This window comes from Amphiura filiformis, chromosome 14, assembly GCF_039555335.1.
Source record: "Amphiura filiformis chromosome 14, Afil_fr2py, whole genome shotgun sequence".
NCBI classification, from domain to species: Eukaryota; Metazoa; Echinodermata; class Ophiuroidea; order Amphilepidida; family Amphiuridae; genus Amphiura; species Amphiura filiformis.
In genome coordinates, this window is record NC_092641.1 from 54,356,866 (window position 1) to 54,370,800 (window position 13,935).

Below are 13,935 nucleotides of genomic sequence, written 5' to 3' on the forward strand. Positions count from 1 at the left end.
ACCCCCCCTGTCCAAATACTTGTTTTAGCCGGCACCAACTCATTTTTTTGGCCGATTTGGATTAAAATGGTGTCAAAATGCTCAGGAGATCATACTGCATCAAATAAGCCTGTTCCCTAAGAAATATGAAACATCACCCTTTTTAAAAGGCTGTTTAACCTACCCCTAATATTAGGCCCAAAAAAAAAAAAGATTGTTTGCTTGTCCTCCACAACTTTTTCAGAATTAGGTCGGTCTGTCGTTAAAAAAATTTTTTTTTTTTTAAAGGTCATAGCCAGGGACAGGCGATTTGCGAGGAACTTTCTTTCCGCGCAATGCCGCGTAATTTTTTTCCTAGGGAGGGATACATGATTTGCACTGAAAAAAACAGTTCCGCGCAATTTGCTATTTTTTTCCGCGCAAATCGCCTGTCCCTGGTCATAGCCAAAACATGACTGCCTTTAAGGGCTGGGGTATGAACGTTTGGACAGTATTTATTTTGGGACATTAGAGCACATCAGACATATCGAATTGCATTCTGAATACTGAAGAATATCGTTCTGATATCAAATAATTTTGATTTTTTGAAATTTGCAATTTAATACACATTTTATGGCAAATCATTAAAATTGATATTTTTGATATTTAACAGTACTTGAAGTTAACTTTGTAAATCTGATGATTTATACTTAAAGTGTATGTAGGTGGGATGAGAAGCCGATGATCAATTGAAAATTTTGACCTTTCGTATTGAAGATATGGATTTTTTTCCCAAAACACCAAAAAAAAAATTAGGTCTTTTTGGGAAAAAATCCATATCTTTAATACGAAAGGTCAAACTTTTCAATTGACCGTCGGCTTTTCCTCCCTGCTACATACACTTTAAGAATATATCATTAGATTTATATAATTTACTGAGGACAGTATCAAAATTTGAAAAATATCAAATTTTTATAATTTGTCATAAAATTTGCATTATATTGTGATTTTCACAAAATGAAAATTATTTGATATCAGAAAGACATGCTTCGTATTCAGAATGCAATTCGATAGGTCTGAGGTGCTCTCATGTCCCACAAATAATACTGTCGAAACGCAATAAACGCCATTTTAGATCCCTTAATTAGCTTCATAAATTATAGTTGTGAACTGGGATATTTCTCTACTGTATACCACTTCATTCATGTTTTTAAACAGTTTAGAAGTGTGTAGAAACTGTAATAAAAAAACTTTTCAGAGTGTCAAAAATGTTGAAAGGAAAAAAAAAAAACCTCTGGAATTTCCAAAATTAGGGCAGGTATTCATTTGTACAGTAAAAAAAAAACATTTTCCAGATTAGGGTCGGTCAGTAGAGGACAAGCAAATAATCTTTTTTTTGCCTTATAGTTCAAATATTGATAATATTTGCCTTTTGCAACAAAAGCAACCGCAATACTTCTCCAAGGGCAAAAAAATGCCGAATTTGAACACATTAAAAACTATTTTAATTATTTTGAAACCCATACTGCCCCTGTATTGCCTTTACCTTAAATGGAGGAAGTATTTCAAATGGAAGTTGCCCAATTATCTATTCTATTTGAAACCCATACTCCCTCTGTGGAAGACTTTAGCTAAATCTTCCACAGGGGGAGTGTGATTTCAAACAGACTAGCCCAATTATCCTGACGTTGCTCGCATGTACTCAAACAAGCAATGAAAACATCCATGAGAAAATTTTAGTTAAATTCTATGAAATAATTTTTATTATTTCCACCATTTCTAGGTTTCACCATGGTGTAACTTCTTATAATAAATATTGATTCTGTGTCAAATGCATTACACCCAGAAGTTGAGAGAATGTCACTTGAGTTAACCCTGTGGCACTAATGCCTTTCTTACAGTACCACTGATTGGTTAATTACATGATAAACTCATCTGAGTAACCAATTAAAATGGATCTAAGTTTATTCAATTTTCAGCTTACCCTTTAGCCCTAATGACAATTCTTACCATAGCTCTGATTGGCACAATATATAATATAGGGAGTGTGTGATTTAAACTGTAACAGCCGAATGCCATAAGAGAAGTTTTGTATTCAATGACATTGGTCTTGGACAAATCTACTTTTCAGAATCTCACCATTATTTCCTCCCACAAAAACAGTGCCATTTCTGTAATTTCACTTTATATTAAATACGGTAGTGATAAAGAAACAGGAAATTGCGGAGATATTCTGAATTGTTTTGGTTGAATAAATGAGCTTTTCATAGGTAAGTAACAAGAAATCATCCCAACATGGGGAAATCCTGCTTTATGAAGAAATTGGGCTACTACAGTTGAAATCCATACACCCCTTTTGGAAGATATGACCTGAATCTCTCACACAGGGGTGTAGATTTCAAATGGCATTACCCATTCTGGCATCCAAATTGAAATTCACACTCCCTGGGTGGAAGGTCATGTCTTCCGTAGGGGGTGTATGGATTTTATCTGGAATAGCCAATCTGCTGTTGAGGGTAACATTGCAGAGGTGCCAGTCACTGTGGTCAAAAATCCTGAAATGCCTGAAAATGTCCTAAAAATGTACTTTGCCTATACTTTTTGTATTGGATCATCTGAGAAAAATTCCCGAAATCAGGATATTTTGTGAAAACTGGCATCACTGCATTGACAACTTGATTTAAACTTTAGTCCAAGACTGATGAAGAGTGAAGATGATGCCTCTTTGTGAATACAGGCAATTGTCTGTGGTTAACATTCATGTACTCTATAGTCTGTCCAGTGTAACTTGGAACATGACATACCCAAAATGCACTAATCTTACACAAATGGGGCAAAGGTCATGTTGTCAATTTATTGTACTAGATACCATTCAGAAAGATTTAACATGACTTTGGACAGGGTGTATAAGATCAACAAACGAGTTGGGGTCATATTCCACTTTACACCAGACTATAGTATTGTGACTGTCTTGTATCCTAAATCATCGATGCCTTCTCCTTCTCCTGTGCCAGTATTGTCACTCTCTCATTGAGCCTCATCTGGGATTCCACCAAGTTGGACAAGTATAACACCATCAGTAGATCCTGGAGACAGAAAACGAGAAAGAAAAATGGTGGTTGTGAACATTTGTTGGGTGAAATATCAGCACAATAAGTGCTCAAAATACTTTTTTTTATTATTATTATTAATGGAAAATGCCCTAATCACTTCTGTGTATCTTATAGCTTTGACAAGCAGTCAAAAAACTAATTTAACTGCAACATTGACCTGAGTAACTTTTTACTATTGTACCAAAATCTAGCGAATAATATTGAAGTATGGATTGTGTATTTTAGATAATGACTAAAAATAAATAATTCATTATTGTTGTCCAATTCTTGATCAACAATGTTGTGTTTTATATAATTTGTTAAAACAACATAACATATAATGTATAGTTTTTCACTTTTTTCATCTCAACACAAATTATTAAGTCAAACAAATATTTCAATATTTTCCAGAAAGATTTTTGGAAGGCAACATGACAGACATTTTTCTTATAAACTTGTATCAAATTCAGAAATAAAAAGCATGGGTTTTTATTGCTTATAGTACAATGCACGTAACTGAAATGTGCATTATGGCAGTATCTGACTCGCGAATCAACCACTAAGTTGGTTCATGCCTTCGTAACATCTAAACTTGATACATGTAATTCGCTGTTGTATGGATTGCCGGATCGCGAGATCGCAAAAGTTCAGAACGTGGCCGCAAGGCTTGCTCTGCGCATCTCGCGACATGAGCATATCACACCCGCTCTGGAAGAGCTTCACTGGCTGCCAATAAAACAAAGAGTGGCATATAAGATCATGCTTGTTACATATAAAGCTCTTCATGGCATGTCACCAGTTTTTATATCTGACATCATTCACGTCTATGTACCAACAAGATCGCCAAGATCATCTGCTGAATGTCGACTGAAAGTCATTAAGGGAGGACAGTTTTTATGGTCTACTTAGCTCAGCAATGCTTTGCTGTCTTCGATAATGGTTCATGTACGCTAGAGCGTTCGATAGGAACAAGCGAACAGTACACGAGTTTGCTGATATCTATCGGAGCGTTCAGCAGAGCAGCAGGATTATAAACACGGTTGATAGTAAAACCAAAATCAATTTCCTTTGTGTTCAGTAAGTACATAATGACCCACTCATCAACTACTCAAGTGGCCATTAAATAAGCATGTCTCTGGTCGTGTCTGCGCTCAATAGAAAGTAAATAATGTGTGTAAGTTTATGTTTACATAAAGTGGTGTAATTAGGTTTCAAGGGGTTGTTAATTCAAGCATGGTCGTAAAATTGATTCGATCGATATTTTGGTCAATGCTTTGTATCGAGCAGAGTTGTCAATTGAGCGGAGCCTAAAAGAGTTTGCTACAGGCTTTAATGGGTTTGGGCTTTGATAAAAGCCAGGTACCTCTCCGATACAATGCGCTATCGAAGACAGCAGAGCATTGCTGAGCTCAGTAGACCATAAAAACTGTCCTCCCTAAGTCATCTACAAAGTTCTATGGTGACAGGTCATTTGCCTTCGCAGCCGCAAAATTATGGAACGATCTTCCCAGTGAAATTCGCCACCGTACTACTCTCGGCATTTTCCAGTCTCGACTGAAGACACATCTCTTTAGACAGTACTTCAATGGTGATGCATCGTAATTTCATTTTTCATCAATTATTATGTGCGCAATTTATTCTTCATGTGTTGTTTATTCTGAGTAACCCTGCCCATTTAATTTTGCCATTGCTGTGCCTGCCATGCCACGGTTTGATGTTCCATCCACTGTTATATGTTGCTTCGTATATTATCATGTTGTTTCTAATGTATTATGTTCCGTGCAATACCAATGATTACCCAGCCAATTATGGGGCGTGATATTTATCTCGTCGAGAGTGATGTGCTGGCAACCTCTCCTCTCCTGGGCTTTCTCAATTTTGTCGCATTTTCTCTCCTGTGCGGGTTTCGCGGCAAGGTGTGATATGCTCGATACGCTGTTTGAATGCTAGTATTATTCTGATTGTTATAATTTTCTGTATATTTAAATTATATTGCTATATTGTATTTTGTGATAATAATTGCTTTGTGTATATTTAGTCAAACCCTGCCCATTTTTTCTATTTAGGGAGCAAGACATTTGAAATATTGCTGAGAGTGAATCTGAATGTGCTGGCAACCTCTCCTCTCCAGGGCTTTTACCATGTTTTTCGTCTGTGCCGGTCACAGCTTTTTGATTGTTTTTATGTGGAAATGCTGTTTTTTTGGGTTGTAGTGCAATTCTATTTTAAACTCTGTGTATATTTACATTTATATTTGCTTATTATGTGCTTATTGATATTATGAAATATGATGTTCTAAACTCATTCTCCTCGTCGCTTCATATGTGCCTTTTGTCGTGCCTCCTCGTTTGCTTTTTTTTTAGCTCATGGGAAGCGGCGTGGATTATGACATTTTCATTTTGTTTATATTGTTCTGTATAAAATTTTGTTTATTATTTAAAAAGAAAAAAAATTGTATTTGTTAGGCCCTTAAATTTTCTTTGTTTGTAGCTTAAGATATTTTAATCTATTTCTGGTTGTGTAAAGCGCCTAGAGGCATTTGCATTAGGCGCTATATTAAATCTTTTATTATTATTATTATTATTATATCGAATTCAAAACATTTTCATTTTAAGGGCTTGAAGAGACAAAAAGTATGTTGAATAATTATTAAAAGTTGTGCTTTGCTGTTTATGCACCTTCTGTGTTCCATTTAAATGTTTGATTTCATAACTACATTGTTTCTTCTAGTTTTGTCTAGTTTTTGCAAGTATTTGCTGCCTTTAAACCGGGTAAAACTGGCAAAACCCTGATATACAGAGCTTATTAAACATTGCTAACATATTATAATTACTCACCTTCATATTATTATTAAGCATTTCCTCAAATGTATCTGGGTCCATTTTGGGTACATTGGCCACAAGATCGTTGAGGAATCGTCCAACCTGGTTATCTGCAGGAATCTTGCCAGCCTAGTATATAAATAACAATAGTAAAAAACAATAAATTAATATTGCTTCAAAATTATTCACTTAACACAACTGCAGGTCTTTATTAGTCCATTATTGGTGGAGGTATATATTCAGACTGTTATTACAGGGACTGCCTTTTGAGGAGAGCGAAAGCAATTGCTCTCTACTGCTCTCCTTAAATCTGATATAGAAGAGTGATTTATAGCTCTCCTTAGTTGACCATTCTCTCCTTACATTATATTGTAAATGCTCCAAACAGCTCTCCTTGTAGGTTCCAGAAGAGCTATTTAATGCTCTCCTGCAAATTCCAAAAGACATTCCCTACAGACAATGGGCTATTCCAGTTAAAATCCATACACCCCCTATGGAACATATGATCATAATCTCCCACAACAGGGAGTGTAGATATCAAATGGGGTCACCTATTCAGATTCCCTTCGTTGGGCAAAATGTAAACGATGAAGAAATTAAATACATCAGAAAACATGTGCATCATTTACAGAAAACCGACTTGTTTCATGGTGTTTATTTTGTTGTTTTATTCCGGGTTACCACCTAGTCCAAATCTTGGATCAAAGTCACCCAATTTGTTTCTTAACCATTAGTTTCTAAGGGACAGGAAATCTCGGGAGCCGCTGATGAAAAGTCAGCCAATTTTTTCTTAACCATTGGTTTCCATGGGACAAGCAATGGTCAAAAGTCACAGGGGAAAATCTTCAAAAGTCCCGGGCAAAAGTCACCCACTTGGGCTACCAATTTGGCAACCATGGTTTTAATACTTACCACAACATCATCTACATAAGAGAGGACAATGTCCAGCATATCTTGAAGTTTCCCTGTTGCCTTAGCGACATGCTGCAAGTCACTCAAAATATCCATTGTGCGCCTACTCGAGTTGACCCCACGAATCATTGCATCCACTGAAATGAAAATGTCATAGAAATGAAACGAGTGATGAAAGGAAAAAAAGTCAAAAAAAGAAACAGCCAAATGTAATTTTTCACAATTTAGATTTTTTTACAGAAGGACAAAAATACAATGTATGTATCCTTGATAGTACCGTTATTCATCATTCTACAATAATCACAACGATAAAAAACTGGCTTATATTCACCAATCGCACGGTCATCTCAAATTGAGGTTCTTCACAAAGTGTGTACTGTACGTGTGTGCATACACCTGTCAAATGCACGCTTTAATTGCAAGAAAAGTGCCAGATACAAAAATGCACATTTCGCTCATGCGTTTGCAGGGTGAACCTCGTTTTGGTATAACAAGATGGAGGATCCGTACAAAGGGGCGAATACAGTTCTTTTTGCTTCGCCAATATGACCACCATTTCTGAAGTAAATTTAAGCCTAAAAAAATTGTTTGATTGACGTAACATAAAAAAATTAGGGTAGGTTAGTCGGCAAATTTTTTTTTTTTACACACATTTTAAGCAGTAAATTAAGTATGATATTGATAAAGGCCTTAACTTCTTTTGTTTCTTTAAAAAAAATTTTTTGTAATTTTTGTAATTTTTACAAAAAAAAAAGAAAATCAAACTATTTTTTGACCTTATTTTGTTTTTAGCAGGTGGGATGGTAACCTAGACTTTGCCATTTGAAATTTCCAGGGGAGCTTTTAATCGTTCTCCTTGAGTGCTACAGGAGCTCACTAGGAGAGCATTTTTACTGTACTGTATATATGTGGTCATTATTGTTACACCAAAGGTAGGGGAGCAATAAAAAGCTCTCCTCAGCTTTATTTGAGGGGAGCGATGGAGAGCAATCGCTCTAGCTCTCCTCAAACGACAAAGCCTGATGGTAGACTTACATCCTACTCTTTCTGGTTCACTGGTAGTTAATTTCACTGGAATTGGTGTGAAAACTGTGCCCTTTGCCTTGTCTGGTACACCCATGTTTTGTCTGCAGTGGACAAAAAATACCATACATGTTAACACGAAGTATTACTTAACAAATTATACATTCTTAGGTTACATACCGAATTCGCCTGTTGCACGGTTCAGCCATAAGTATGCCGTAACTTTACGCAATGTTATATGACTGGTTCAATTCCCATTCATGCATGCTGCCAGATCAAGGCTCTAGCTCGCATATGGCGGAACCGTGCAATGGGCGAATTGTCTAATAAATGGCCCCCCATAAATTTATCAATGAAAAAGCGACCGAATTCAAAAATTTCCATGCTTGCTATATCATGGGAGTAAGCTAAAAATTGGCATAAGTGCTGGCCAACATGATCGCTAAATTGCATCGGGGGGGGGGGGGAACAAAACCTATTCTAATTTAAATTTTTATCCAGGTCATTGCCCATTGCCAAGTTATGGTAGAACTAGAATTTCACTCAAAGTAAATCAAAACTTGCTAAAGATGCACAGATGCAATTTCGTAATATTTACTGCGATAATATGTTGTTTTCATGATGCCGCCACAATGGATTTGAACCCGGAAATGGACCAGAAGCAAGTCATACTTTGCAATTTTAAAATTTGCTTCCAATAAATACCCCCTTTCGAAATATTGCATGGCCCGGGTGTTTATACATGAATTAGGTACGCCTAATGCAAGTCATTCCAGTAAGTAAGTGGAGAAAGTCAGTTTACCCTTTAAATCTGAATTCCCTTCATGGACTTATTTTGAAAAAAAAACACACACATGGTTCTATACCACCTAGTAGAAGTCCATCCTGTAGAGTTCGTGACCAACTCATAGAACAAAGATTTGAAAGTTATTTTGGGATTGATTCTGAATCAATTTAGCTTGGGCTCACCTCCTGAAACTTCATCGATTCCTTGTATAGTATTTTAATTTGCTTAGTTTCATTTCTCATGCAAGAAAACATATAATTAGACACCAAAATCACCGAAATCAAAATTGGTCAGAATTCAAAAAGGTTGTTGACATATGAACATTTTTCGTCATAGCGCCCTCTTGAAAGGTCTGACACATAACAAACTGTACATTTTTGGAATCCTCATGACCACACAAGTAATTTGATATATTACTTGACATAATTGGAGCATTCTGAAAATTTGACCCCCATGTAACCATGATTGACCCCTCCCCGGAATGCCCGGAAGTTTCAGGAGGTGAGCCCAAGCTAAATTGATTCAGAATCAATCAAAGATCCCAAAATAACTTTCAAATCTTTATTGAATAAGTTCATCAGGTTTGTAGATTAAATAAACAAGAGACATTTTTGTGTGACAAAACCAAGTGAAATTTAACTCACTACAATATTTAAGTCCTTCAGACGTCAGAAGACTTCATCAGAGTATGAACTGAAAGTGGATCATCTGACCACTTTCAGGAGATGGGTTTCCGGTTGGGCTTAGACTCTTTGGAAGACTGCAAAGAGTCTAAATTTCACTTGGTTTTGTCACACAAAAATGTCTCTTGTTTTTTTCAAATCTTTGTTCTATGAGTTGGTCACGAACTCTACAAGATGGACTTCTACTAACCTGGCAAAAATTAAATGTATTACATTTTCAAAATGGTGCATAAAGAAAGCATACAAGCCCATTCAGGATAATCATCAAAATTCAGATTTATTAGTATCAAGATGCGCTAACATAGCATACTAGTATTTGAGTCAAAACTGGAACGGTTACCGCTTGTATTGCACATGAGAATTACATGCCACCTCACTGTCCGCTTATCTGCTCAACTACGGACATTTGTTTTTTACTTTTCAAACTTTCTCCATTCTTGTCCAAGGACTATAAAATATGATGTTCCTTACCTAACCCATGCTTTGATTGGCATTTTAAGGGCAGTCACAGTGGAGTCCACTGTTATATGCACTGGTCCGTGGCATTCTCTGGAATAGTACTCATGGATAAGCAGGGAATGCTCTGTTATATCTGGCCCTGTTGCATACCTGCAGAAACAAACAAATAAAACTTTTAAATTAAGATATCACATCACAAAATAAATCTGGTCCAACACTATGATACCTGGTTGATCTTTATGGAATAAAAAGTCTTGAAAAAAGTCAAATGCACCTGTTTTTGTGATCTGTTGGGTGAAAGGTAAAAGTAAACTTATTCTGAAATTTGACGTACATTTCTGTTTCAATTCACAATTGTGGTGTCAAAACCACTCAGGAGAACAAGCTGCACTGGTGCCTGTATAGCCTACCTCTCCTTCCAAAGTATTTTACAAATATCAATACCAATTCTCAATCTTTAGATGGTGGCACTTTGAATTGCAGACTACAGTGACGTGTACATTAATTTTGATCTGAAGTTCCAAGTTTAAATTATAATCTTGAATTACAGTGTGGAAAATAGTAAACTCAAATTAACCAGCAAATAATACAGGAATGAAGGAGAACTGTCAGAACGTGAGAGGAAAAGAGTGGGCAATCATGAGAGGAGACTAGAAAAAAGAAAACAGAGACAGACAGACAGACAAGAGCAGTATATACAGATTCAGTTTTTATTTCTTACCATCCTACAATAACTTCTGAAGAGTTGACCTTTTTATGTAATTCATACATATTCCTGGCAAACTCCATATCAACCGCCACCTACAAAAGCAAACATACAGTCATTGATTATAAAAATTTCAAAGAAAAGATTGCAAGGCTCCTACGATTAGGCAAAAAAAAGGTTTGTCTCAAAGCTCACAAGTAGTTTTAAAACAAATGCGAAATGCGATTTTTTTTTTTTTTGTGGTATTTTGAGAAAAAAACAACTGATTTTTGCCGATTTTTTTCGGAAAAAATTGAATTTTTTTTTTAAATTGAAAAAATTTCTGCATTTCTTTTTTTTTCAAATCGCGCGCATTTGTAAAGTTAGTGTTAAGTATATACGGTATTTAAAAGGAATGTTGGTCGGGAAAGGGCAAACAAACAAATTTTTTTAGGCCTTAACAGAATAAATTTAACCTCCAGTGCAAAAAATTGCACCGCTGTACGACCGAAAAACGATAACAACACACTCTAGTCAGGGGAATCAACTTTAAATAATTACAAAGTCAAGACAAAGGCATGCAAATTGGTATTTTCTGTGAGTGTGAGTGAGAAAATTGACTTAAACTGAAAGGCCCTGTAGCCCCTGTACTCATAGTAAAATGTTAAAGCTTACCTCATCTTCTGATTCATTGTGTGGTACACAAAAACAATTTGTTACTTCAACGATCCCTTGAATGTTTGTTCCTGGAAAATAGAAGAATAATACAGGGCAGTTAAATAATTGCATAAAATATGTTTTTATGACTATTTATTCAAACTAGCGGGACACCCGCGCTTCACGCGGGTGGACCCCGCTAGATGATTAAATGGGAGAGTTCACTCAAACAGGAAGAATTACTGAACAGGTAGACTCAAAAGGAATTTTTTTCTAGACCTGTCCCTTCTTACATAATTTAGCTTCTTTCTCAGTCAGGGTCAGAAATTCGGCGTGAATCAGATAGAGAATCGATTCTTGTAAACAGGTTTGTGTGAATCAAAGTTGATTCCCGCAAACTTTTGTAGTTTACACAGAAGTTGATTTGCGAGAATCAAATGATTCCAGCAAATTTATTCTGTAAGAATCAAGATTGATTCTGACCTTGCTTTCTTTCTTTTCAGTTTCTTTTTTTTAAATATCTGCTGCTCAGCTTGCAATTTTCCGTAACTCCCATTTTATTTATTTGATTGATTGATTTAACCCCTGTTGCCCCAGATTTTTTAAATCTGTTCTTTCTTTTTTTTTTTAATCTGCCCATTAATTATTTTATTCTTTCGTCCTTATTAATAATATTTGCTTCCTTCCTCCCATACCCTTACGATATTTATAGTCTTCATAGGCCTAATCCTGTTATCACATCCCGTATACCATAACACCGTATCGGTACCGTACGCAAATTCATGAATTGGCTATATGCGCACCCATGCAAGTCAAGTGATGCGCGCACATACAAAACTGTGTAGGGAATTTCAACGGACATAAATTATCTATTGTATCCAAATACGGTAGCTCGTTATCCAAATAAGGCAACTCGTAATAAACAGCGCCGCTCATTATGACGTCATGCGTCATTGGGAAAATCTGAGCGCTGGGCGAATCAATCGATATCCCGATTGGCAAACATTGACTTCCCATTGCAAACCAATGACGATACCCTTCCGGAGTCGTCTTATCTTGTACATGTGAGCCCAGCACTATATGTTTTGATCAAGCTTGATACTTTTTACCCGGCGAATTTGGACAAATATTACCAAAGTTACAGCAATTTTTTCATCGCTGTTTCGAGTCAGTTTTGCAGCTCGGAACTCGGGATTGCAAAATCTAAGTAAATTAAACTGTCAAAATTTGATTACTTCCTATCATATAAGGAGGTTTTTTCAGCAATCGGGTATGTTTTTAGCGTAAAGTTGAGAGTCATATTTTACTTTTGGTGCCGAATTCAGCAACAAGCACTACCAGGAAGTGATTAAGCACGATCGATATGCATGGATCAAATGCTTGATGTGGACGATAATTCAATGGTAAAACGTACGGTATGGTGTGCGCCATTGTGCATGTGGGCGAAGCTCATTAGCTATGCAAATGTCAATCTGCGCATGCCCAGACTGCCGATCGAAATTATGTACAGTGTCATTGGAGCAGTTTTGTATGTGTCGCGTTGTGTACGCCGACTGATGCATAACGCACAATCAAACTTGCCAACCGAATTTCATCTATGCAAATGAGCAAAAGCACTACTACTAAATAACTAATGACTATCACATGCTCAAAACCAGCCAATCACGTGCGTGAGATTGGTCACTTTTTGGTAGAATTTCATGAGAAAAACCATCATGAATATTGCTTGCGAACAAGGAAATGCACGACCGAGCAATGTAAACAAGAGCATGACTGCATGAAACAAACTTCCATTTACGCTAAACTAATTCCTTCTTTACCATAACAAATTTTTAAATCAAGTTACGAAAGGATGAAATTTAAGCTTCTATGACACTCACAAATTTTGTGTGTTTTCATGCTGGTAAAAAGTCATTTTTCAAACAGCTATAACTTCCGTTCGGTAGCATGTATTCCCATTCTGAAAACTGTAGTGACAGCCCGCCATCTTTAATTTTCCGAAAATCATCAATCGGCACTTTCCGGATCTTCATAAAAGCTTGTTTTCATTCATAAATCCACCTCGGCTTTTTCCGATGGCTGCCGAATCTGGTCATGTGCTGGGCTCATGTCATGAATAATTAATTAGGTGGACTGGTTGGTTTCAATTGGGGTCGTGCAGTGGCGCCATTGCCGGTCCATGTAATTTGGTTCCCGGTAGCTTCTATTGCAAAATCCTGCAGTGGCAATGGGGCAAGTTTGATTGTGTAACGATGGCGCGGTTTATGCTAGACATGTGGACGTGTTGGTTGGCATAGGCCGTAAACATACAACGGCTATATATTTGCCCGAAAAACTCACATTTTTACTGAATTTTTGAGGCCAATTCTTGACCATTTCCAACCAAATTTTCGCATTAATTATTTACAGTAACAGTATATTCCTCGATCTCCTGTATGAATTTGGCGACATTTGGATCGAAACTGACGGAGCCTTTATATACATACCCACAACATTCCCCTATTTATAGTATTAGTAAGATGTCATGATGTTATAATGCGTACATGTAATGTTACAGGAGGTGCAGAATTCAACACCTTTTCCACGTTTCGGAGTAACAAGCTGTTACGTTTAAACGATAAAAATAAGCCATCGTGAGCGAGTAAAACTACTATCTTTACACCTAAAATGTAGCGTACCTAGTAAGGTTCCAATCACCCTGGCATTTTCATCAGTTCTTCGTTCATAAGAGTCGACAATACTAAATAAAACCACTGGATGCACGTTGCATTCGACCGGTAAAGCAGCCGCCATTTTGAAGAGAGCCCTCTAGCGGTTTTTCGATGCTAACCCCGGAAGTAAATCAATCAGCTGTTTT

The 13,935-nt window shown here is 36.6% G+C and overlaps 1 protein-coding gene across 1 annotated transcript; it reads right to left on the bottom strand.

Moving 5' to 3' along the window:
• Positions 1-1,692: 1,692 nt before the first annotated feature.
• Positions 1,693-13,903, bottom strand: LOC140170308 (eukaryotic translation initiation factor 3 subunit F-like). Its single transcript, XM_072193677.1, has 8 exons — positions 13,757-13,903; positions 11,097-11,167; positions 10,458-10,537; positions 9,749-9,886; positions 7,820-7,911; positions 6,785-6,921; positions 5,888-6,001; positions 1,693-3,044 (listed from the first exon to the last, which is right to left on the bottom strand). The coding sequence occupies exons 1-8, from the start codon at positions 13,869-13,871 to the stop codon at positions 2,937-2,939; spliced, it is 855 nt and encodes a 284-aa protein (XP_072049778.1). The 5' UTR covers positions 13,872-13,903; the 3' UTR covers positions 1,693-2,936.
• Between the last annotated feature and the right edge of the window lie 32 nt (positions 13,904-13,935).